This window comes from Dermacentor variabilis, chromosome 10 (genome assembly GCF_050947875.1).
Source record: "Dermacentor variabilis isolate Ectoservices chromosome 10, ASM5094787v1, whole genome shotgun sequence".
NCBI classification, from domain to species: domain Eukaryota; kingdom Metazoa; phylum Arthropoda; class Arachnida; order Ixodida; family Ixodidae; genus Dermacentor; species Dermacentor variabilis.
In genome coordinates, this window is record NC_134577.1 from 99334756 (window position 1) to 99358806 (window position 24051).

At 48.0% G+C, this 24051-nt stretch overlaps 1 protein-coding gene across 1 annotated transcript; it reads left to right on the top strand.

Moving 5' to 3' along the window:
* Positions 1–978: 978 nt before the first annotated feature.
* LOC142559352 (lactosylceramide 4-alpha-galactosyltransferase-like) lies at positions 979–23575 on the top strand. The gene is made up of 3 exons (XM_075670964.1): positions 979–998; positions 6918–7132; positions 22463–23575. The coding sequence occupies exons 1-3, from the start codon at positions 979–981 to the stop codon at positions 23395–23397; spliced, it is 1170 nt and encodes a 389-aa protein (XP_075527079.1). The 3' UTR covers positions 23398–23575.
* The last annotated feature ends 476 nt before the right edge of the window (positions 23576–24051 follow it).

The following is a 24051-nucleotide window of genomic DNA, read 5'->3' on the forward strand; positions in this document are numbered from 1 at the left end:
CATCCAGCTGTGGTGGCTGTGCTCCTATATACTTTTTTGGGGAATTGTCATGTGTAGAGTACTATATATATCTTTTTCATTTCATTTCCTTAAAGACCCCGTAGTAGGGGTATTCCATAAGGGGTGGGAATACAACATATACAAACGTGTTATAATGCATTCAATTCTGTAAATAAGTCGTTATGTATTGAACAAATTGTGAAGAGCAGGTGATGGCAGCAATTTGATAAGGAAGGCCATTCCACTCTTTAGATGCTCGGTAGAAAAATGAGGCTGAAAATGTATTTGTGCGTGAATGTGGTTGTGCTACCTGCTGGGGATGGCGAATGCGTCGTGACCGGCGCGTTGGGGGAGCAATGTATGGTGGCCGATTGAGCGTCGAATAGTAGAACCTGTGGAAGAGGGAAAGGGTGGCAATGCGGCGACGAAGGGGGATAGAAGCGATAAGGAAGATTCTTTTTTTAAACATGACATGCTGACGTTGTAAGTGTAGGTGGAATGAATATACCTGGTGGCGCGATTTTGAACTGCCTCGAGGGTATTGGCGAGATACGCTTGATGCGGATCCCAGATGGCAGATGCGTATTCGAGTTTCGTTCTTACCAGTGATCTATAGGCTAACAGTTTTACATACAATGGAGCGAGGCGAAGGTGACGTCTTAGAAATCCCAATGTCTTGTCAGCCGATGAAATAACATTAGTGACATGCGCATCCCAGGTTAGACCATTAGTCGAGGTGATACCTAGGTATTTGTAGGATTCCACTGATTCCACGGTGACGTCACCAAGCGGATAAGAAAAGCGAAGAGGGGGATGACGACGGGTAAACGAGACAAGCTTGCATTTATTAGAGTTGATTGTCATCAGCCAAACATCACACCATTCTTGTACCCGGTTAAGGTCGGTTTGAAGAGTTATTTGGTCAGTGATGGTATTGACTGCGCGGTAAAGAACGCAGTCATCGGCAAACATACGGATATGGCAGGGCACATGCAAGGGTAAGTCGTTAATGTAAATTAAGAAAAGAAGGGGGCCAAGGACGGACCCCTGTGGTACGCCTGATGGGAAGAGTGTAACGTTTGAAGTGTGGTTAATGAATGAGAAATACTGTTAGCGGCTGGCTAAAAATTGCTCAAGCCATTTCAGGATATCAGGATGCAAATGCAAACGAGAAAGCTTTAGTAATAGGTGTTGATGAGCAATTTTGTCAAACGCTTTCGCGTAATCCAAAAATATGGCGTCTGTTTGTATGCTACGGTCAAGATTATCATGAACATCATGAAGAAATAGTGCAAGCTGGGTCTCGTAAGAACCACGACCTACTTAACTCTAGACCTGCACAGATCTCCCTCCTCCAGCACGCCTGGTCTAGTTCGCCCCTTTTGCCGCTAGGGAAAGAACGTACATGCAGAGTGGCGCTAGTTATAACCTGTTCGCTGTCGTCTGCTTTTACGATTTGTTCAGCGCTTGTCTTGCCATTTCGGCAGGCACAAAGCGCTTGTATTGGCGGTAAATGAATAAATTCACAAATATACAAAAGAAAACATATTTGCGAATGCTTTGCATTTGAATAGTGAAACTAGAAGAGGATGAGCGGTGCAAGAAATGTAAACAAAGAGCATAGGTGGCCGCTGCAATGCTAGATCAACGGCATAAATTTCCCTTTCCTAGCCTCCTTAAGAGACTGGAAAAATTGTTTAAAAAGATTCATAGGATAATCTAGCTTTTTTTAGTTGATTACAGACAGCCTAATGTCGTAGATGACATTATGATTTACTGCTGTGTGCCGTAGTGAAAGGAAGATGATCTGGTAAAAGTATAGTAAAAGTATTCACTAGTAATTCCTTCACCCGATATGTACAATATGCTGATCGATTCTGTTTCAAGGGAAGGTGAGCATATCTTGTTTTTAATATCGTTGGATGTCTAGCTCAGTAGAAAGCTTGCAAAAAATTAAGTGATCCCAGTGCTTTAAAACGTGCTGCAGTGCAGGCCTTAAAAATCGTGTCACGGAACTCTTTTCAAACTGTAAAGCTAGCTTTTCCGCGTGGTACGGCGGCAGCATAACGGTGGTGCTGAAGATACGTACGCAGTGAAGCTGTTTGCGCAATTAACTTTTTGAACTCGTGACGCATTTACGGACAACTTTTAAGAGTTTAAATGAGTGGTAATCGTTCTGTCGTCGAGCATTACGGTGGCTTCAAGTTTCTAAAGAGCGCAGACGCGAATTTGACAACGTGTACAGTGAAACTGTTGTGTACGTTGCGAACTCTATATACAATGTGATTTATAATAATCTGCTTGAAAAAGGCAGTGGGAGCGGCTATTTAACGCTATATTAGAGAGCAGCGGACTACACGCTCCGACATTTCTTAGGTTCGGGCAGTCAACTTTTGGAGCCAAGTTACCGATCAAAGCATTGTGACATCACTGTCACTGTGTTAGCAAAAATCATCAACTAGAGAAGCAGTTCATCGTAACACAACAGCTGCCGTACTACTTACAACGCCGCACAGCCGCCCACCGCGTAGCAGACGAACAGGTTATAAAAGCGTCACCTACGGCCGTCGGTTGAACGAAAGTGGGCGCAAGCTGCTCCCATAGAAGCCGTATATCTGTGCAGGTCTGGAGTTCCAGCAGGTCGTGGTAAGAACGGCCCCTGTGGGACCCATGCTGTGAAGATGAAAGAAGTTGTTAGTGTTTAGAAAGTAGATTACATGCTCCATGATATTGATCTTGCAGGGAACACTTCTCAATGAGATGGCGCGGTAATTTAGGGCCCGATTTGTAGACTGGGGTAACCTTCCCCATCTTCCACTCGTCCGGCATGGTGCCTGTGGAAAGTGACTGTGAAAAAAATAAGTATAGAAACTCTGCAAAAATGTGTTTCGTGTTGTTTAGTAGTTTAGAGTTAATGTCATCGATGTCAGATAATGAAGACAACTTAATATTTTCTATCACAGATAAAAGGCCACGCACTGTGAATTTGATGGCTGACATGTTGCATTCTATATTGGTGGTTGGCGGGGTTGGAAGTGTGTCCATTTCATTAGTGAAGACTGAAGAAAACGCGTTGTTGAACATATTAGCGCAGGTTAAATCTCTTACTAATTCATCCAGCTCGTTAGTAATATTATTGATACGCTTCTTTGGGGTTTATCACCTGCTTGAATTTTCTTGATTAGTAAGTAAAATGTTTGGCAGGTCATAGTGATAAAAGGTTCGCTTGGCATCGCGAATTCCGATTAAGTACGCAGCTTCGGCAGCGTAATATTTCTCCCACGCAACTTAGCTTGCCTTAGCTTTAGCGTGGCGACAACGGCGCTTTCTTTTATTTTCTAGTCGTTTTAAGGATCTCGTAAACCATGGTTTTTGTCGACTGGATCGAATGGTTATCCTGGGAATAAATTGGTTCTTTAGTTCACACAGTTTGTTTTTAAACAGCATCCAGTTATCATAAATCGAATGGTTGTTAAATTCAAGAATCTGCCTTGTGACACCCTAAACTGCGTCTTAGGTCTTTACAATAAGATCTTCACAACTGGTCATATACCTTCATCTTGGAAGGAGGCAATAGTCCTGCCAATGCTCAAACACGGCAAAGACCCTTCCTTAGTTAATAGTCATAGACCAGTTAGGCACTGACCAGCTGTTTATTTAAGGTATTTGAAGAAATGATTAACCGTCGCCTTGTATTCTTTTTGGAATATAATAGTATATTGGATCCTCAACAATCTGGCTTCCGAAGAGCAAGGTTTACAGCCGATAATCTTGTTCTCCTTGAGTCATATATACGTGATGCGTTTGTACACAGCCAAAACTGTCTGTCTGTATTCTTTGACCTTGAGAAGGCATATGATACTGCCTGGCGATGCGGTATTCTGTGGGACCTGGTGTCCTATGGAATTGCTGGTTGTATGCTGAAGATCTTGCAGAATTACCTATCTGAAAGGATGTTCCGCGTAAGAATTGGTAGCGTACTTTCGCGCACTTTTGTTCAAGAAAACGGCGTACCACAGGGAGGAGTGCTAAGTTGCACACTATTCCTAATTAAAATGAACTCTCTCCGCTGTGCTATACTACCCGGGGTGTCTTATTCTGTCTCTGTGTATGACATCCAAGTGAGCTTTAAATCTTGCAATCTGTCCATATGTGAACACCAGATACAGCTAACTGTTAATCGGCTCACCAAATGGGCAGACGAAAACGGGTTTAAATTCAGTGCAGAGAAGACTACCTGTGTGCTGTTTTCCGGACGAAGAGGGTTATGTCCTGACCCTTGCATTACGGTGTATGGGATAAGCCTGATAATTAGAAAGGAACAAAAATTTTTGGGTGTAATCTTCGATACTAAGCTAACCTTCATGCAGCATTTAAAAGAGTTGAAACTGAAATGTGTTGAAACAGTGAACCTTTTAAAGATTCTATCTCACCAGTCGTGGGGAACAGATAAGCACTGTGTCCTATCTCTTTTTAAAAGCCTTGTGTTGTCACGCATAGACTATGAATGTACTGTTTGTCAGTCGGCTTCAAAGACAGCACTTAAGCTACTCGATCCTATCTATCACTTAGGGATCCGCCTAGCACTTGGTGCCTTTCGTACGAGCCCTGTCAAAAGTCTCTGCGCAGAGTCGGATCAGTGGCCACCGGCTTATCAGCGCACATATATCGGAGTGACCTATGCAATAAAAACGATGTCGCTAAAACAGCATCCATGGAAAGCACTCATAAATGATCTGTCCACAAATCAGTTGTACTTAAACCGGCTTTCTCACGCCCCGCCGTTCCCATTAGCGGTAAAATCTGTTGCGGAAAAACTTGCAATAGTTTTCACAGATCTGCAGGAAAGTGACCATGCTGAACCCATCCCACCTTGGGAGCAATGTCCTGTCACTTGTCACTTGTCCTTTAGAGAGCTTAAGAAAAAGAGTTGTCCAAGTGCCCTCATCCAGCAACATTTCATGGCTGTTGAAGACAAGTACAGATCTACTGCATTTTTCACTGATGCTTCAAAGTCTGCAAATTCGGTATCATGTGCAGCCCCTGGCCCAAACTTCTCCAACACTAAAACCTTGCATAAGCATTGCAGCATCTTTACAGCGGAAGCGTACGGTATTCTGACCAGTATTGACTATATAGTACAGCACAAGATTGAAAAGTCTATAATATACACAGATTCCTTAAGCGTTGTCACAGCCCTGTCCTGTGGCAAAGCAAGCCGAAACAAAACCTTGCTCTTGTTTTATGCTGGGTGCCAGGCCACTCTGGGATCGCAGGCAATGAAATGGCGGACAAAAATGCTGGGGAAGCGGCTCATCGGGATACAATTGATGTAAGCTGGGTACCTGGTGTACATATGAAACCTGCGGTACGAAAGGCGCTCCATAATCATTGGCAAGCTGAGTGGGACAAAGCGGTTGAAAATAAGCTGGACCTGCTTCAACCGCAATTAACCAAACCTTTCCCAGTGAAGCTTGATAGACACATCGAAGTCACCCTGGCACGACTCAGAATAGGACACACTTATGGCACACACAAATACCTCTTGACTGCAACTGACCCACCGACGTGCATACGCTGTGGTGAGAACCTCACCGTCCTACATGTCCTCACACAATGTCCCGAACTTCACCGACACCGATTGGCTCATTTTAGAGAACTCTACTCACACCATATACTCCCCATCCCTCAATGTTTTTATCAGAGGATGCATTTTTTAACTTTAAAAGAGTGCTTAATTATCTTGCAGAAGTTAACTTTCTCGACATCATCTCCCCCCATACCATCCTAACATTCAGACTGTGCCTCCCAGGTGAGGTACATTTGATGCAGAAAAGTATGTCTGAGCACTTGCACTTCTTGCGTAGGCAAGAATTGTACAGCAAGGGACTCGGGCAATCCGCAATAATTTACCATGTGTGCCCATAACCAATGCGTTTAAGGCTTTATATTTATCTTCTTAGTTATTTTTGAATTCATTCACTAGTATTTACGTTTTTGTTACGTGTAGGCCTCTATACAGCCTCTATTTTAAGTCATAGCACTAAACCCACAATTTTACTAAACGAGAACACATGTCCTGGCGCTCTTTTTGTTTTAGATGCCTTAGATGCCCTTGCGCCAATAAACTCCAACCATCAATCAACTCATGTTCTCTCTCTCTCTCTTTTACTCCACATTACGCTCCCTACGTGTAGGGTAGAAAAATAAACTCAGTCTGGTTAACCTCCCTGCCTTTCCTTCTTCCCGTCTCTCTCTCTCTCTCTCTACAAGCCCCATTTGTCCTGAGAACAGATGAGAGAACTGTTTTGGAGCGTTGTTGAGCGCCACCGTTGTTTTGGATATTTTTGGGCGCCACCTTTAACCCGTCGGGTCGAGGACGAAGGATTGCGAGGACCGCAATCTTGCGCACCTGGGCGAGAAAGGCCACTGTTGGCGACGACATCTTGAGGCTACGTCATGAAGCGATGCACATGCGAACCGTTGAAGACTAAGTTCTTTGTGAACTTATTCTACGCTTATTCTGATTTATTCGGCCTTCTTGAGCGTTAGAGAAGGCCCTTCGTAATGTAGCCTTTTTCGGTTCCTTACTGACTTGACGCCTTGCAAGACATGGTCTCGGAGGGACTCATCGTAGCCAGCGTCGAACGCGCAATCAGGCGCTCAGTTTGGTAGCGCTGTGAAGAAGTCTTGGCAGGATTCCCCTGGCTGCTGTCTGCTGTAGCGCAATATCATACGGTGTACCATGGGGTTTGTGTTTTCTTCGTAGTGACGGTCGAAAATACGAAGAATATCTTCGAATGTTGGAACCGCCGGGTCCGCCTGCGACGCCAGGTCATAGTAGAGACACTGCCCCTCGAAGCCCAAATTAGTGAGCAGAATGGCCCTCGTCTCGTCTGCTAGCACCTCGCATCTAGTCGCCTGAAGAAATGTGTGGATGGAACGTTTCCATGTTACCCACGGTACAGCAGGGTGCCAGGCAATGCAAGGAAAGGCGGCAGCGGCAGTGCGAACACACAGGTTGAGCACGAAGAACAAAGAAGAGGAAGTTGCCGTTGTTGGAGCAGAATCAGACGTACTGGTAGCGTCTTGCATACGGGAAGCAGAGGAGAAGTAGTAGCAAAGACAAACAGTAAGTACGAACAAAATTTTTACCTCTTCTCCAGTATGTGCTATATGTATGGTGATGGAACGCGCTGTTCCGCTGGACGTTGCAAAGGTAAAACGCTAGTGGCGTCTTGGCACAATCGGGCGTCCGTAACAGCACAGCGGCTCAAAGCTTAAAGGCGTCGGTGGAACTCCCTACCATGCGCAGGAGATCCGGGAGGGTTCATCCTCGTAGCCAGTATGTTGTATAGCTTCGACGGAGCGGTCGGAAGCAGGACCTATGGAGTGAGGCCTAACGGTCGGGGCACGAAGCGCTGCAGACCAAGAGACAGACTGCTTGGCCCGGGGACCAGAATAACGCCTGTATTCATAAATACGTCTTAACTTCAAGCCCAAGCTTAACTTGATTTAAATGACCGTTGTCGTGATCGCACGCAAGGAGACGCAATGAGCGCCTTGGACGCGTTCGTACCAAGCGTCATTTACATCAAGTCAAGCATGGGCTTCAAGTTAAGATGCATTTCTGAAAACGGAGATTAGACTTATTTTAGACCAGGACGCTTATGGCGTCGACGAGCGCAGTCGTGTCGTGCGCTCCGCGAACTTTCCAGCTTTTTGGTGGAAAATTGAATGTGCCACCGATTTCCACGATCATCATGAATCTGTGAGGCAGTGCCGCGTCGACTGAAACTACCCACAGCCTTGAGTGGCCGGAACATTACTTTACAAGTTCAAACGTGTCTTTTTTCGTGCGAGCTCGATAAGGCCAACGCCGTCACGTAGAATGCCAGAGCCTGCGGCGAACGAATTCTTGCAGACCAACCCCGCCCCCCTCCTCCCCCCCCCTATGCAACTGCGCGTCCTGGACCCTCGCGGATGACGGACACGCGCCGCCAGGACCTCGATAGCATGGATTTTTAAGACTCCGCCGCTCACAAACTCACAACACAAAGAGGACCTAGCGGTGGGTCCTCTTGGTGCCCACACTACGCCACAGAAACGCTTACGCACAACAGTTAGAGGCAGCGAGTGGGGCGAGTTTTTGCGACTGACTTCGCGAAATGTGTATAACATTCCGAGAACACCTCCGAGACATGGGCGATACTTCGCAGCATAATGGAACCAGGAAAAACCAAAACGGCCAATAACTGCACCCTTCAAAATTTCCCTGAGAATTTATCAGGAACAGACCAGGATGCACCTTTCCATACCAAGGTAAAAAAAAACACAGTGCTGGACGTCCCCATAACTAAGGCAGAACTCTTTGCTGAGAAGAGAAATACTGTCCCTGGACCAGATTCCGCTGACAAATGCTATGATCCGGAACCTGAGCGTTGAGCACCTAGAACAGCTTACTAGGTATAATAATGAACAGATGTTGGAGAGGCGCGTGGTTCCATCACAGTGGAAGGAGGCCAAAATCGTGCTTATTCCCAAAGCAGGAAAACGTCATCATCTACAGAATCACAGACCGATATTAATAACCTCATGTCCTGGCAAATTATTGGAGAAGGTGATCCATGCACGTCTCACTTCTTACATTGAAGACCGCAACCTATTTCCCATAAACATATTCGGCTTTCGCCAACATTTGTCGTCACAGGATGTTTTCCTTTTACTTCGCGAAGAAGTTCTTTTACAACATACCGGTTGGTGCAGAACATCTCATCCTAGCTTTTGATTTTAAAAGCGCATTCGACACTGTTTCACATGGACTTATCTGGGGTGAATGACATCGGTTGTGCACAAAGAATCTATGACTACGCCCGCTCTTTCCTTAGTTCTCACATCGCGGCAATAGGCATCGGCACTACGCGCTCAGACACTTTTCCCACGGCCAATAAAGGTGCCCCGCCAGGGCCGATACTCTCCACCCTTCTTTACAATATCGGCATTAGACGCTTAGACAAAACACTCGACGTCATACCGGGCTAGGGTACGCGTTATATGCAGAAGATATTACCCTGTCGGCAAACAGCGGCTCTTTAGGACAGAAGGGCCAAATGCTAGAAGAAGCAGCGACCGCTGTTGAAAACTTCGCTCGCAACAGCGTAATGAGCTGCGCTCCCGATAAATCAGAATTTCTCAGGATCCGAGGTCGAGGCCGTCAAACTCACGAGCCGTTCAACCTCTTTTTAGGAGACAGTCAGATAAGGGAGGTCTAGAAAATGTGACTCCTCGGACTGTTGCTGCAAAGCAACGAACGAGTAGACAACACCATTAAAGCCCTTAGGACTTCGGTGAGACAGATCTCCCGTATGATTCGTAGAGTAACTTATCACCGAAAAGGTTTCAAAGAAACAGAGACGATCCGGCTTGTTCAGGCTTTTGTGCTAAGTCACCTCACATATAGCCTCCCTTTCTAGGACCTCACGAAAATAGAACTATAGGCCCTAGATGCGTTGATGAGAACGCCGTAAAAAGCGGCTCTCGACCTACGACAGGGAACTGAACGCCTGCTGGCCCTCGGTATTCACAATAACTACGAGTAGCTACGGGCAGCGATGCTCATATCTCAACGAGAGAGGCTTACCTTAACCTCCTCTGGCAGAAAATTACTTTGCCGCTTAGGTTACCCTACTCGTACACAGTATTTGGGAGAACTTGAATCTCTGCCTCAAGTACTTGGTGAAAGGATCATAGTAGACCCAATCCCCAAGAACATGAGTCCAAAATACCACCGGGGTCGCAGAACAGCTGGAAAGTTATGCAGCGATTCAGTGGAAATCCGGATACGGTCAACACAGATGTCGCTCGATGTGGTGCTTACAAGTACGCCCTCGCTATAGTAGGAGCGGCCGCAGATCCAGGGCTTGTGACTAGCGCCACGGCTCGAGTTGCATCTGCTAATACCGCAGAAGCTTCAGCCATCGCGTTAGATAATAAAACTAAGGACGCTCTTGGACAATCGCCAATAACTCATACAGATTCCCAAGTCGCATGTAGAATCTTCCTCGCCGGTAGGTTACCACACAGCACCACTCACCTACTAGGATCCAACCTAACGTAAAGACACATGATCATCTGGTGCCGGGGTCACGCAGGACTCTAGGGCAATGAGAGAGCGGACAGTGCAGCTCGTGCTTTTGTTATCCGAGCGGTCGATCCCTCTGACGAAAACCCCTTCTTACCACGAGACATCTTTGAGCACCAACGGTGCGAGCGAAGAAAATACAGTCCACCACAGCCTGACCTATCCAGGCGGAACTCGTGACCTGGCGCCGAATACAGACGCACACATTGCGAAACCTTTATTTGAAACATGCCATTCACCCAACGCTGTACAGCGTTCACTGTCCGTGGTGCGGAAGGTGGCCAACTCTCGCCCACATTACGCGGGATTGCCAGAGCAGGCCACCCAAAATTAATACACTGAAGATAGCCCGCAAACTTTCCGCAAGGGAGCAGTGAGAGACTTGGCTCACCAGTGAGGATCGGGAGTTGCAGCTAGCGCTGCTAGACCAGGCACGGCGGACCGCTCAAGCTAGTGGGGTCCTGGACTAGGGGCTCCACCTACTCGCTTTGTGCGCCTTATTTTTTAATGCACGTTTGGATATATATATATATATATATGTATATTGTCGTGGGTAATATGCATGTGGCACACTGTAGTTGTAGTGGGTACTATGCATGTGGCACTGTGCGGGCTGCCACCGCTGCGGCGCGAGACACGAGCGCGGGTTGTTGATGCGAAGCCCTAGGACTCGTGATCTAGAGCTACCTGCGATCCCTCGAACGAGCTACAATAAACCCCATTTCATTTGGTGGAGGTGCGGGGTAACCTCGAAAACTGGAACTCCGAAGCCGGACGCTACCGACTGCTGCGACCATGCCTGACGAAACCACCCAGGAAGATGCACCACAGCATCCGACGGTCATCGTTGCCGGTGCATTGCGCCAGTGTGATCCTGCCATCTTTAGCGGCACCGATGATCATGACGTGGAGGATTGGTTGTCATCTTACGAAAGGGTAAGCCAGCATAACAAGTGGGACGACGTCACGAAGTTGCACAATGTGCTGTTTTACTTAACCGGCGTCGCGAACCTCTGGTTCCGAAACCACGAACACGATTTCACAACGTGGAGCAGATTCAAGACAAGTTTCACAGAAGTGTTCGGGCGCCCCGTTGTGCGCAAGCTTCGCGCAGAACAACGCTTACGGGGGCGTGCGCAACATCACGGTGAAACTTTCACAAGTTACATCGAAGATGTCACTGACCTGTGTAAGCGCGTGAATCCGTCAATGGCGGAACAGGACAAGATAAAACACATTATGAAAGGCATTGATGAGGACGCATTTCAAATGTTGCTAGCGAAGGATCCGCGTACCGTGGCCGAAGTTATGAACTTGTGCCAAAGTTTTTACGAGCTACGGAAACAACGCATCTTAGCTCGGCGCCCACCGCCTACGGAAGATTCGTTAGCAGCATTGGTTATTGGCGACAACCACACAACTTTGCTGACGCAAATAAAAGAATTTGTGCGCGAGGAGGTCGCGCGACAGCTCTCGATTTTGCCGACCACGGAGAAGCCTTCTCAATATTTGGCTCCAGCGATCCGACAGGTAATTCAAGAGCAAGTGACCGAAGCTCTTCCACCTCCGTGTCAGCCGGCTCCCGTGGCCGCGCCTCTGACGTATGCTGAAGCCGCTGCACGGGCGCCTCATCTGCCGGGATTCTCTCCTCCGCCTTCAGCGCCTCTCCAGCCGGTGTTCTCTCATCCGCCCTCGCCTCGCCAGCAGGTCGCTCCCTTTTTCAGCGCACAGCAGCAAGGCACAAATCCTTGGCGCACTCCTGATAACCGCCCAATATGCTATGCCTGCGGTACACCGGGACATGTAGCGCTCTTCTGCCGCCGGCGCTTGCCGGCCTTCGTGGGCACCGCGCGACCACCCAGCTCCGGCTTCCGACCATACCGTATGCCTCAGCGACCACCACCGGAAGTCTACCCTACAGACGACATACCCGCACCGCAGTTACATATCTACAATACTCGTCGCTCGCCTTCCCCTCGTCGGCGCTCACTCTCACCCATGCGTCGTAGGCCCAGTGCCAGTACTACTGAGGCGAAAAACTGATTTCCGCAGTTCCTGAGGCACGAACTGCGTCATCGTCGGAACATCAAAGTCCTCGTTTTTCCCCCGCTAACGTTATTGTAGTGTCTGTTGATGGCATCAAATGTCTTGCGCTCGTCGATACAGGTGCTGCTGTATCTGTGATTAGTGAGAAACTTTGCCGTGAATTACGGAAAGTGACCATGATGCCTTCGGTATTATTGCTTAGAACGGCCAGTGCACAACAAGTTCAGCCAGTCGCTATGTGCACTGCCAGGGTGTTGATTCGAGACATTTTGTATTCGATTGATTTCTTTGTGCTAACTTGTTGCTCCCTCGATGTGATTCTCGGTTGGGATTTTCTGTCGCGCCATCACGCCGTCATTGACGCGGCGGATGACAAGACGCGAAATCGTGATTGTATACTCCAAAGCGATAGCTGGGGGATCCCTGCTCGCAGCGATCACGTCGACCACCGGCGACATTGATATGTTGGCGTTGTGTCATCACAAGACTTGAAAAAGCAGGTTATCGGTACGTCTAGCTCATACGCATAAAATTTCGCGCCGACCTGCTTGGGCTTCGATTTCATAAAGTTTGTTGTGGCTGATGGTGCTTCTCATTTAAGGAGCTGGGGACGCGGCTGGCGCATGAAAATGCACGTCGCCAGTGACGAGCGAAACGTTTCACACGAAAAACAACATTGGTCGCAATCATGAGAGCAATAAGCCAATGTACGTGTGTCTAAATGTACCGAGTGCAATCAGTGTATTCTTAGATCAATGGTCTGCAGTTCGAACGCATCGGTTTCGAGCTGCCGCAGCATACGACGGAGAGACGGAGCGAACACGGGCTAGCTGCAAAGCCTTCGCTAACTGCAGAGAAAGGAGATATACATACGCGAGATATGTGAAAAGGAACGCCACCAGAGAAAGGCGAACCCAAAATGTGCCGCAATGTGTGAATGAGCGTCTACAACTCGCGTGGAACACGATGCAGATAACCTGCACGCATGAGAGCGCGGCGCGCTGTTCACCGCCGCGAAGAAGCAATCAGCTGGGGACACGCACACAAAAGCTTCAAATGGTTCACCACGGCTCGTATCACACCGCTTCGCGATGCGGAACGGTGCGTTAGCACCTAAGAAGATAATGCTAGAAGTAAGGAAATCCGAAGATGACCGTAGACAGTTGGCTGAGCGAGGTAAATTTAAGTCTTAAAGCACCCGCGTTACAATCTGTGAAGTCCCCGTAAAGATAGCGGCGAGCGCCCATAGCCTCTTTTAGTCGTCTGCTAGCCAGAGAACTTCCAGAGATCAGCCAGACCAAAATCGTCCTGGCAGGTTCTGGCAGCCCGCGGGTAGCCAGAACCGTCCAGCGCGAGCAAAACGAACGCCCGGCGGAAGTGCGTAGCGCGGTGGGCGCAGCAACCCGAGAAAAACGAAGACGCTGTGGCTGGCTCTGGCAGCCCGCGGGTAGCCAGAAGTGGAAAATCGAAGAAGCCCATTGTTACGGAAGAATGAAAGGAGAGAGAGGAAGAAGAATACCGGAGACACTGGCTGCTGCGTGTTGCTGGTGGTCAGCCATCTTAACTATTCTGACTAATCCTGTATATATATTGTAAATATAGTTTTTATATACTCGCGACATCCCCGTAACAATATCCAACCCGCAAACTTTTTCGACTCACGCGCTTTTGAAGAAGGAACTGTGATTCAGACATGGCAGCAGAAAGAAGCCGGCATAACCTTAAATAAGTACGGCTCGATCCGCCCATACCCCCAATCATACACGAAGAGAATGAGCGAGCCGTAGCAAAAGGCGTCCTGGCCGTGACGTCACTCGCCAGAGGGCGCCGCTCAGAATTATCGCCGCTAAGGAAAGACGACGCACCGAACAATCTGCGAGGACTGCGAGAGAACGACGTATTCTCGTAGTTAGGTTTGCGCTATTTGTTGGATATGTCGTTGTTCGACCTATAAGCGCAATTTAGCATATTCTTCTCCAGTCGAATAACGAACTTGAGCTTGTCCCATACAGCAAAAAAAGCTCTCAAGCTACGTGACTGTGATCAAGGCAGTGATAAGAATTTTTGATGGGTTTCGCTTACAGAAAGCAAATATGTTGGTGTCTTATAGGCACTTTCTATACAATTGACCTTATGACATTTTAAGAAATGGCATTTTTCGCCGTGTTGGTTATGTCAGATTGTTATTTTTTGGCTCATTTCCTTCTTGCAAACAAAAAAGGGGCATCAAGCACGAGCGACGACAACGGACGCTGCTTGCTCATTTGCTGCCATGATGACGAACAAGTCAGACGTCCGGGTCCGGGTCTAATCTCTATCGATGTTTGTTACGTTTCATTGTAGTGCCTTAACCCACCCTGTCGTCTAGCCCTCGATTTCCGGCAACGGAGCAACCCCGCACCAAGCGCGGCTTTGTCCGAAGGGCCATCACCACGGCCAACACCCTCGATCAACACCCTCCTGACAGATGAGACCACACCTACGCGGGTGCTGCACCGGCTCCTCGAGCTCGTTTTAGCGAAACAGGTGGAGCTCATCGAGTTCGAGCGCGCTATACTAGATACCCTCAAGGGTGCAGAACTGGAAGCGGACCTTGCCACAGCTTTCGAGTACGCACAAAAGTCAGCTTTACCAATGCTCGCACTAAGCCGCGTCCACCGATCCTGCCGATCTCCGTCGAATCCACAGCTAGCCCCACAGACAAATTTGCCTCGCCTCCACACCCAGCTGCCCCTTCCGCGTCGCCCGGAGTTTCACCCGCGGTGTGGTTCTCCCGCGTGGCCCTGCCAAAGCTGCAAATCCCGATCTTTTCTCGTCAGTGGTGTGACTGGCAAGGCATTTGGGGTCAGTACCATGCAAGGATTCAGGGCAATGACTCCCTATCAAAGATAAAAAAATATAAATATCTGTTGAAGGGCCCGTGCGGGTCAACTAAGACGGCAATTCAGGCTATCCGCCTCGCAGAGGCCAACTACGATGTCGCCATCAAGGTACTGTCTGACCACTTCGGCCATCATGGCATGCGGGTTGATGGCCATCTAGACCACCTACTCGCCTTGGCACCCGTTTGTAATTCAGAAGATGTCGACAAGCTTCGAAATCTCTATCATGACATCAATTTCAGCACAAGCTTACTGGAGGGCCTTAGCGTTTCACCAGACGAGTACGCTGCTGTTATGAGACTCGTCATCATGAAGGCCTTACCACCTGACCTTGGTATCCTGTACCGTCAGCAGCTGAAGGAGGCTACTTCACCGAAAGATGCTGGCGCAGCAACGCTTACAGCAGACAAGTCCCAACAAGCTAAGCATATTATGACCCTCCTCTGAATTCAAGTCGAGGTGAGGGAGGAAAACAGTCTCGACCAAGCCAGGTCATCTGCAAGCCAGCGGCATCATTAGCGTGAACCACGACCTCTGAAGCTAAACCCGCCCTCCGCAGCGGCTCCAACAACTGAAGTAAGATCGCCGTACAGGCGCCCGTGCCTCCTCTGCAACGCGTCGGACCATACAATTCAGGAATGCTCCACGTCCCTCACTTGAGAACAAGAACGCAGGCAGCTCCAGGCGCGCAGGCGTTGCTTCCGCTGCGGCAGGCGCACCACGTCACCAGTGACTGCCGCAGCACCAGAAATTTGTAATCTGCCCGCCGTGCTACACAACATCTGACGTCACTGCGCAACGTATATACTCCGAGTCACAACCAACAAATGTGTTCGGGCAACTCGTCCGCGCTGTCCGTGCAACGCGCAAGCGGTTCGGAATCCACCGACACACCACCTCGTGCAACTTTCCTGTCAAGGAGTACTACCGCACTCAGACCCGTATTCTTACAGATGGGCAGAGCTTGGTTTGTCTCACCAGCTAGGTCAGTTCAGCTGCGGTTCCTTCTAGACACGGGCATTCAGCGCACTTTTGTTCCACGGGAGGTTGCTAAAACAATGTATTGTCCTGTTCAAGGCGTTGAGCGCCTCAGCCTATTCACCGTCTCAAATATGCATTACCCTGTGACCATCGAATGTAATTAGGGTCCGTCACACTCCGGAGCCTGCACAGTAACAAGGAGATCACTATAGATGCCCTCGAAGTACCGGAAATCTCTGGGGTACCCAATCCACCAGCTGATATCGCGATCATCACCGTTATGACAAACCTCGGTGTTATTGGCGCTGATGCAAGCCCTGAAGCAGCTACTTTCTGAGAAAACGAGGTAAGCATTCTCGTTGGCTCCGATACCTACTGGGACGTTGTAACTGGCCGGATATAACGATTATCACATCAAGTTACTGCAGTGCAAACCCGTTTTGAACGGACTGTCCAGGGAACCCTTCACGGCTTCTCCCGCGGTTGAACTGTGCAAAGTGCGTATATGGTCTTTGCTACTGGAGAACCTCCCAGACACGATGCGCCACTGAAAGTAAACAGTTCTTCGACGTTGCACTAGAATACAGTTGGCATATGAGGCATTACTTTGGAATCTAACGAATACAAGTACAATGTTCCCCTCGTCATGTAAAGACCTATGACAGCGCCGACGCTTTTTCATTTTTAGTAAGCTTCCATAGAGCAGTGCTCCTGTCCTGGCCAAAAAACAAGCCGCCACCATGCCTCAGGAGGACGGCAAGAAAATCAACAAGGACAAGGAAAAGGAGAAAAGGCAAAGAACAAAAGACACTTCAAGAGCCAGGATAGTGGCAAGGTTGCCGATTATTGAACATCGCCTAAAACGGCCGCCACCGACGCGCCTATGGAACCCAAGTGCAATAGAAGCGTTGCGAAGTCCCCCAAAGGCAAGAAATGCCCACCTCCTACAAGGCTGTCCAAGCATAATAGACGAGACTCAAGGTCATCGCCAATAGTGGTTTTATGTACTCCGGGCGGTAATTCAACGACGAGTACAAGCATGACAATGCGCAACTACGTCAAGACGCAGGCGTGCAAGCGCCGCCCTTCAGGAAGGAACACGAGCGCAGAGCGGTCAACGCTCAACAAAGCTGAACACAAACGGGCACCACGTACTGCGCAAATGCTACGTCGAGCCTCAAGAGTACTTGTGATAGAAGGCCACTGACGCCTTCACATTTCTTACTTGGCCACCCTGCAACGGGGTTGCCTCAAGAGTTAATCGCGCATTGCTACCCCAATCAACAAGCACTGATCTGGGACGTCGAAGCGTAGATCCACAAATTTTAGCAGATCATCTGTGGGAGCACTAGCCGAGGAGTACTTAATACTTTTGGGCACTGCACACGAAGCAACACCCAAGCCGTCACCACGAATTCGAGTTGCAGACGTCGTCCTGGTACAGGACGATTACTGGGTGCCTATCCTGTGGATCTTATTTTGTTATAGCGCAAGCTTGACACGGACAACAGAAGGCACATCTGACATACACAGCGCTGTGTGTGTCAGATGTGCCTTCTGTTGTCCGTGTCAAGTTTGCGCTATAACAAAATAAGATATGCCGTACCAACAAGCCCCTATTGCTATCATATCCCGTGGAAGCTGCCACAGGTGACCGAACTGCTTCCTAGTTGCGACGGCGTCGCTCGAGCGTGCTGCCTGAAGTTGACGTCCGGCTCCGTGATAGGGTGTGCTGTACAAAGGGTTTAGCTTCCTGAAGCCGGCAGCCTTTAGCAATTTGTTGGCGGCAGGAGTATGTTGCATATACAGAAGAAAGTGCGCCAAACGGTGAGCAGCAGCCACGGGCGCTGCTCGCTCAGTTGCTGCCAGATGACGTACGAGTCAGACGTCTTGGTATAGATCTCATCCCCGTCGTTCTTTGCTACACTCGTGCTAGTTTCATTTCAGTCTTCACCAATTCCCACCTCTACGTACCTATATGCTGTTCTCGAATCTGAATGGTACTTTTACGAAACATCTTCATTAGAATTGTGAAATAACGAAATATCAAGTACGATATATCAGGGGCAGTCAGCCGCAGTAGGCTATGTGAAATGTCTTGTGAATCCTGTAGAAAGTATATGGGCTCAAGAGAACGGAAATTGCGTAGCCGAATACACAAGATAACTTTTTTCCATGCATTAGCAAACTTACATCCCTAACTTAGGTTGCAGCTAGCCTTACTGCATTGTTTTATATTCGTGCTTGCTTCCTATTCGTAGAGGGCCTGCCTGTTTTGCAGAAGGGGCATCACTTGGGTACATATATTACGCCATACTGGTCTAGACCGAGATTCACATACGCCTTTCGATCGCGCCGCACTCCAAGGTGGTTGGAAAAAATACACCTGCCTTAATGTTCTACGCTTGCGCCCCCTTTCAAAATGGACACATTCCGGCAAGACCAAAGAGGTTAGAGACCCCTTCACGGGTCTCTTCACGCGATTTCTGGTCTCCACGTGATGACCACAGGGGAGCCGTAGCCGAGCAAGCGTGAAATTTCCAAAAGATATTGCGCACTTTTATGCCTTATAGCACCTGATAAACAGAGGTTCAACTTCAACGGATCACAGTGACACGTTGTTGTGATGGTGAAGAGCCACACTGGCACAACGCAACTTACGAAGATTGCTGCTTATTGAGCTAACGCCTGCAAAACAAAGCACATAACACTCATCACAATAATACCTGCGAGCACACCCGTTCGTCGAAATCTGATCTGTAGGTCAAGCGCGTTGGCTTGTGCACACGACCAGTCGAAGGCTGCAGCGTAATTGCTGGTGCTGGCACACCTTCCTGAAAGTACAGAACTTCTCGCGTCGCACATACGATGTGATTGCCTAAGGTTCGGTGAGAGCATACACTAAAAACAAAGAGAGTTCCGGGCACTCTCTTTGAGGGAGCATCTGCTTGTCCCATATTTCACTCTTTTCGAGTAGATCCACCCTCTTTGAGAGAGAGAATAGGGCAACATTTGATTGCCGAACGTTCGGTGAGAACATAGAACATACAGAACTCATAGAATCAGCGCTAACATTCGAGAAGGTTCCAAATAATGCAGCCGCCTCTTGCGCTGAGCAATAGCTTTAACTTGTTAGCGGGTGAAATGCCGCTACCAGAAAAATGATAAATACTAGTATCAGTACCTACTATGGCTTAGTGAGCTCGCTCTATAGCACCACTTCCACTCGGTCCGACGAACGTACTCTTGAGCTATATCTCTGTGAACGCCGGGAGAGAGGCTTAATTTAGCTCCGATCGCGTTATGCGTGGTGCGGCAACGGCGAGATTTTGTGTACGCAATACATGCATGATCGAGTAATGCCTCCATAGAACGACAGCGAAGTAAGGCGCTTAGGTAACTGTCGGAAAGTATAAGTTGTAATTGCATGGCACGTTTTCGTTGCATGTGGCTTACCTGTTTTCAGTTTCATTTATTATTATTCTTGTTCATCATTGGTTAGTCAGCAGTACGCAAATTGATCTCCACAAGAATTAAGTGGTACTGCCTTCTCGGTCTTGGTGCTGCTCGTTCGTTTCTCCACTGCCGGCGGTAGTTCTGCCACCGCCTACGTAAAGGCATAACAAAATACCCAACAGCCGCATGATGCCTCAAATACTGAATAAGTATTGATAGTGCTCCCATTGAAGACAGAGTAGTCGTGCTCTTATCAAACAGGATGCCGAGACCACCTCCGACAACTTTCCGGCATACATGCATCCAACCACCACCACTGCTGCAAAGCGCTACTGATCTTCAGCGGCAGAACGACCGCCGGCTGAGGATAAATGGACAACCGCCACAAAGACCCAGAAGTCAGTACCATTTTAGTCTTGCGGAGTGCGCTATTTTGTACGTTCTTGAGCAATCAGAATCAAGCAAAATTAAAAAATGCAAGCCCATCCGAGCGTGGAATTCGTATCTGAAGGATCCAGGAACAGAAAGGAAGCCCTGCACATGAGATTGTACTACGCATCGTCGGCAATGACATATTAGTCTTGTTGAGGACACCGACAGGCAGAAGAGCATGGAATCCAGCAGATCATTAAGACTAATAACAAGTATATTAGATGCTCGAGCTCTTGTAACTCGGGTACGTGAAACGAAAACAATAATGTTTTGCGTAACCACGAGAAAGTGTAACATTGACGGTAGAGGACACGCTCTGCAAGAGAGCTGAACTTTGAAGGATCTCGCGCTGCGTTGGCGCAGAGTGATTCTTGCGCCTATGCTGTCGTGGCCTTGTGATAGCGTTAACCATATATTTGTTGCAAGAAGCACTCAGGGGGTAGAGGTCAGCTGCAAGACACGTCTGAGTGCCTTGGTGCTAGCGGCCATTAGGGAACCTAAGTGGTTATTGCGATCCCAGGCGCATCATTGGCGCTCGCTTTCTCACAGTAGAGTCCGTGTGTATGTTTAGTCTCACTGAATTCGTTGCAATATTGTACTCTGGGCCTACTGATCATGAGTGGAAAGCTACCAAGCCTTTACTTGCGACAGCATTTGTAGCGAATGGTAGAGTGATTCTTGCGCGTAGGCTGTCGTGGCCTTGTGATAGCGTTAACCATAGATTTGTTGCAAGAAGCACTCAGGGGGTAGAGGTCAGCTGCAAGACACGTCTGAGTGCCTTGGTGCTAGCGCCCATTAGGGAACCTAAGTGGCTATTGCGATCCCAGGCGCATCATTGGCGCTCGCTTACTCACAGTAGAGTCCGTGTGTATGTTTAGTCTCACTTAATTCGTTGCAATATTGTACTCTGGGCCTACTGATCATGAGTGGAAAGCTACCAAGCCTTTACTTGCGACAGCATTTGTAGCGAATGGTAGAGTGATTCTTGCGCGTATGCTGTCGTGGCCTTGTGATAGCCTTAACCAAAGATTTGTTGGAAGAAGCACTCAGGGGGTAGAGGTCAGCTGCAAGACACGTCTGAGTGCCTTGGTGCTAGCGGCCATTAGGGAACCTAAGTGGTTATTGCGATCCCAGGCGCATCATCGGCGCTCGCTTTCTCACAGTAGAGTCCGTGTGTATGTTTAGTCTCACTTAATTCGTTGCAATATTGTACTCTGGGCCTACTGATCATGAGTGGAAAGCTACCAAGCCTTTACTTGCGACAGAATTTGTAGCAGATGGTAAAAAAAAAGCACAACAAATGTTTGTTTGACGAGCACTGGGATAACAAGACGATATTTGTAGCTATTACGCCACGGAATATCTGAGTAATCAAAAAAGGTAGCAATGCATTTATAATACAAACTGCAAACTGTCCTTACATATTGGAAAATGTACCGAATAAGTGAAATAAATTGTGCGGTGTAATTGTTTTTGTTCTTATTTATGTAAAAGAATATAGCCTAGGTGAGATGCATACCACAATCTTTCTCTGAATGAGTGAATGGCCACAGTGTATCTTCCCTAAAGAAATGTACACTGCTAAAATCTGTGTGACAAAGCCGTTGCTTTTCTTCGTCTGTGAATATGGCTGAAAACTGAGGACCATATGTAGTACGTGCTTGGCATCGCGAACATTCCAGTTGACTGGTCATCTTCAGTGCGTGCGCCCGAATTACAAGTGAATTCACTTAGCCTGCGGTTCGTGTACTCTTGCTCATAGTGTCTATTTCAGTTATTTTTGGACAACTGAAGAGAAAAGCACGTGCAAACGCCGTTTGAAATGCTCATAGTTTATGGAACTACCGGCGAATTCCTGTAACCTTCATGCAGTATTCACACCGTATAACGACGCGGCGAGCTTATGATTACTGTTCCCAGTAATTACAGGAATCTAATTAACTGGACACGGAATTGGTGTTTTGTAACAGCCACTTCGGGACTCGCAAATGCACACGCCAAGAAACACACCCACGTTCGCGTCCATACATTGTGCGTCACCGTTAGACGATGCTGCACCGCCGTTACAATATTTTCCAAGACGGAGGCAGAGTTTAGCACTACGTTTCTTGACGCTGTAACAACCGTTGCGCAGTCTGCGAATGAGCTCACAATTATTACCAACATTTTTAGAACAATAACCACACAGATACAAGGGAAGCGGTTATGCGTACTTTATACAGCGAAATTCCCTGCGTACAATTGCATGTATCCTGATAATAAACCTCGTAAATATTTGCGTATGTACCGCACTGTTCACATGTTTATCTCCACAAAAATGTTCACGCTCATGAACAACGCCATTCACGAGCTACGGTGAAATGCATACGCCAATCGATTCCTCATTCAAATAATAACACACTGGTCGATGCTGTATACAGTACATTTTTATTTCTTTCCGACGTAACCTGGTGAATAAGGCTGATATGTGCCGCTCCCTTTAAGAAAATTAGTCACCCGACTGCTGTTTATTTTTTTTTCGCAGAATCTGTGAACGCCAGTTACCACATATGGTTCCTCGAGACGTCCACTCGACGGAAGCTGAAGGCGCGGCGAGCCTGCAGTGTCGAGTCGGCTTGCCGGCACAACAGCGACTTCACCGTCCATCTGCTGTCAAACGGAAACATCAGCTCCTCCGACTGTCCTTACCACGACGCACTTTCGAAAATACCTAATTTCCGGTCTGCGGTGTTAAATGCGAGTGTCATACTCGCCGATACTCCGCTGGCACCTCTTCAAGCCAAGGGAGGGCCGCTCACTCGAAGCCGCTATGCTACAGAACACCTGAGTGACTTTCTGCGCCTCGCCATGCTTTGGATCCACGGTGGTATATACATCGACTTAGACGTCATCGTAATGAAGTCACTGGAAGGAATAAGGAATACCGTCTTCTACGAGAGTGAGCAATATAACAACTTGGCCAGCACTGTACTATTCTTCGACAAGCATCATCCCGCCCTCGGAGCGCTTATGGATGAGAGCGCACGCATGTACCGCCCTGGTACATGGAGGACCGTACTTGAGGCGGTGGAAACGCTTCTTTCAGACGCTGTATTTTCTCGCATCGTAAATATCGCAAGTTCTTCAGCATTCTTGCCTGTTTACTATCCAGGCTGGAAGAGGTTGTTCGATCCTAAAGATGCGCCAGATGTACTAAAGACTATAAATGGCAGCTACGGCGTCCACTTCTGGAACAGTATCAGCAAAGGGGAGCGAGTGGTGCCTGGGTCTGGCTGTGCGTTGGACCTCCTCGCTCGTGCCCACTGCCCCCGGGTGTATAGATTAGCGCTCTCTGATGGGGACCTTTTATGCCAGCGTATTCTGTGTCTCCTCAAGGACGCCCTTACGATGATTTTGTTGTTATACTCTTCTGGGACAGCGCACAGTTGCTCGTCCACAGCACATAAAGACATACAGTAATACATTGTGGCACAGTGCATGTTTGCGCATGTGAAACACCTAATTAAGTGGCTGTTGTAGTTTACCTCCGTTGAAATGAACTCGTCTGTATTGTTCTTTCTTTACTTCATGTATTCTATAAACTGATTTAAATCTTTGTACGAGGGTGTTTCAATAAAGACAGACTGAGGCTGTGAAATCTTCTGGAAATTCGTGCCTACTTGAATATCCCTGCCATTACCTTAGCTGTAACTTCTTTTTTTTTTATAACTAGAAATGTGTCTTTTTAACGTGCGATGGATAAAGAAGTCCACGAGGGTCGCATATGGACAGTAAAGCGGGTAAGTGGATTGATGCAATGTTTTGGGGAACGGTAAAAAAAATAGTGGCTTTGCTCTGACTTGGAACCTGACTTGGAATCAGAGGTAAAATGCATTGGAGGCGATTTTTAAGTGGGTATCAAAATATGCCTTCACCAATGTCATCTAGGCGTGGTAGAAATGCTGGGACGCATGAATGTCACTCTTAGAGGAGCAATTAAAAAAGAAACAAAAGTGCCCAATAATAATTTTCAGAAATAAAGATTACAAACGCAGGAGTATTAGTCTTTATCAAGCAACCGTCGTATATGTCCAGTTAAACAACGGCTCCTCCAAATAACGCGTTTTACTTCGA

Coding starts and splice junctions, on each gene's coding strand:
- LOC142559352 (XM_075670964.1), top strand. CDS start 979: ATGGCAGGGCACATGCAAGG. Junction 999..6,917: donor ATGGCAGGGCACATGCAAGG/GTAAGTCGTTAA, acceptor CCTCGCATCTAG/TCGCCTGAAGAAATGTGTGG. Junction 7,133..22,462: donor AGTAGTAGCAAAGACAAACA/GTAAGTACGAAC, acceptor TTTTTTTCGCAG/AATCTGTGAACGCCAGTTAC.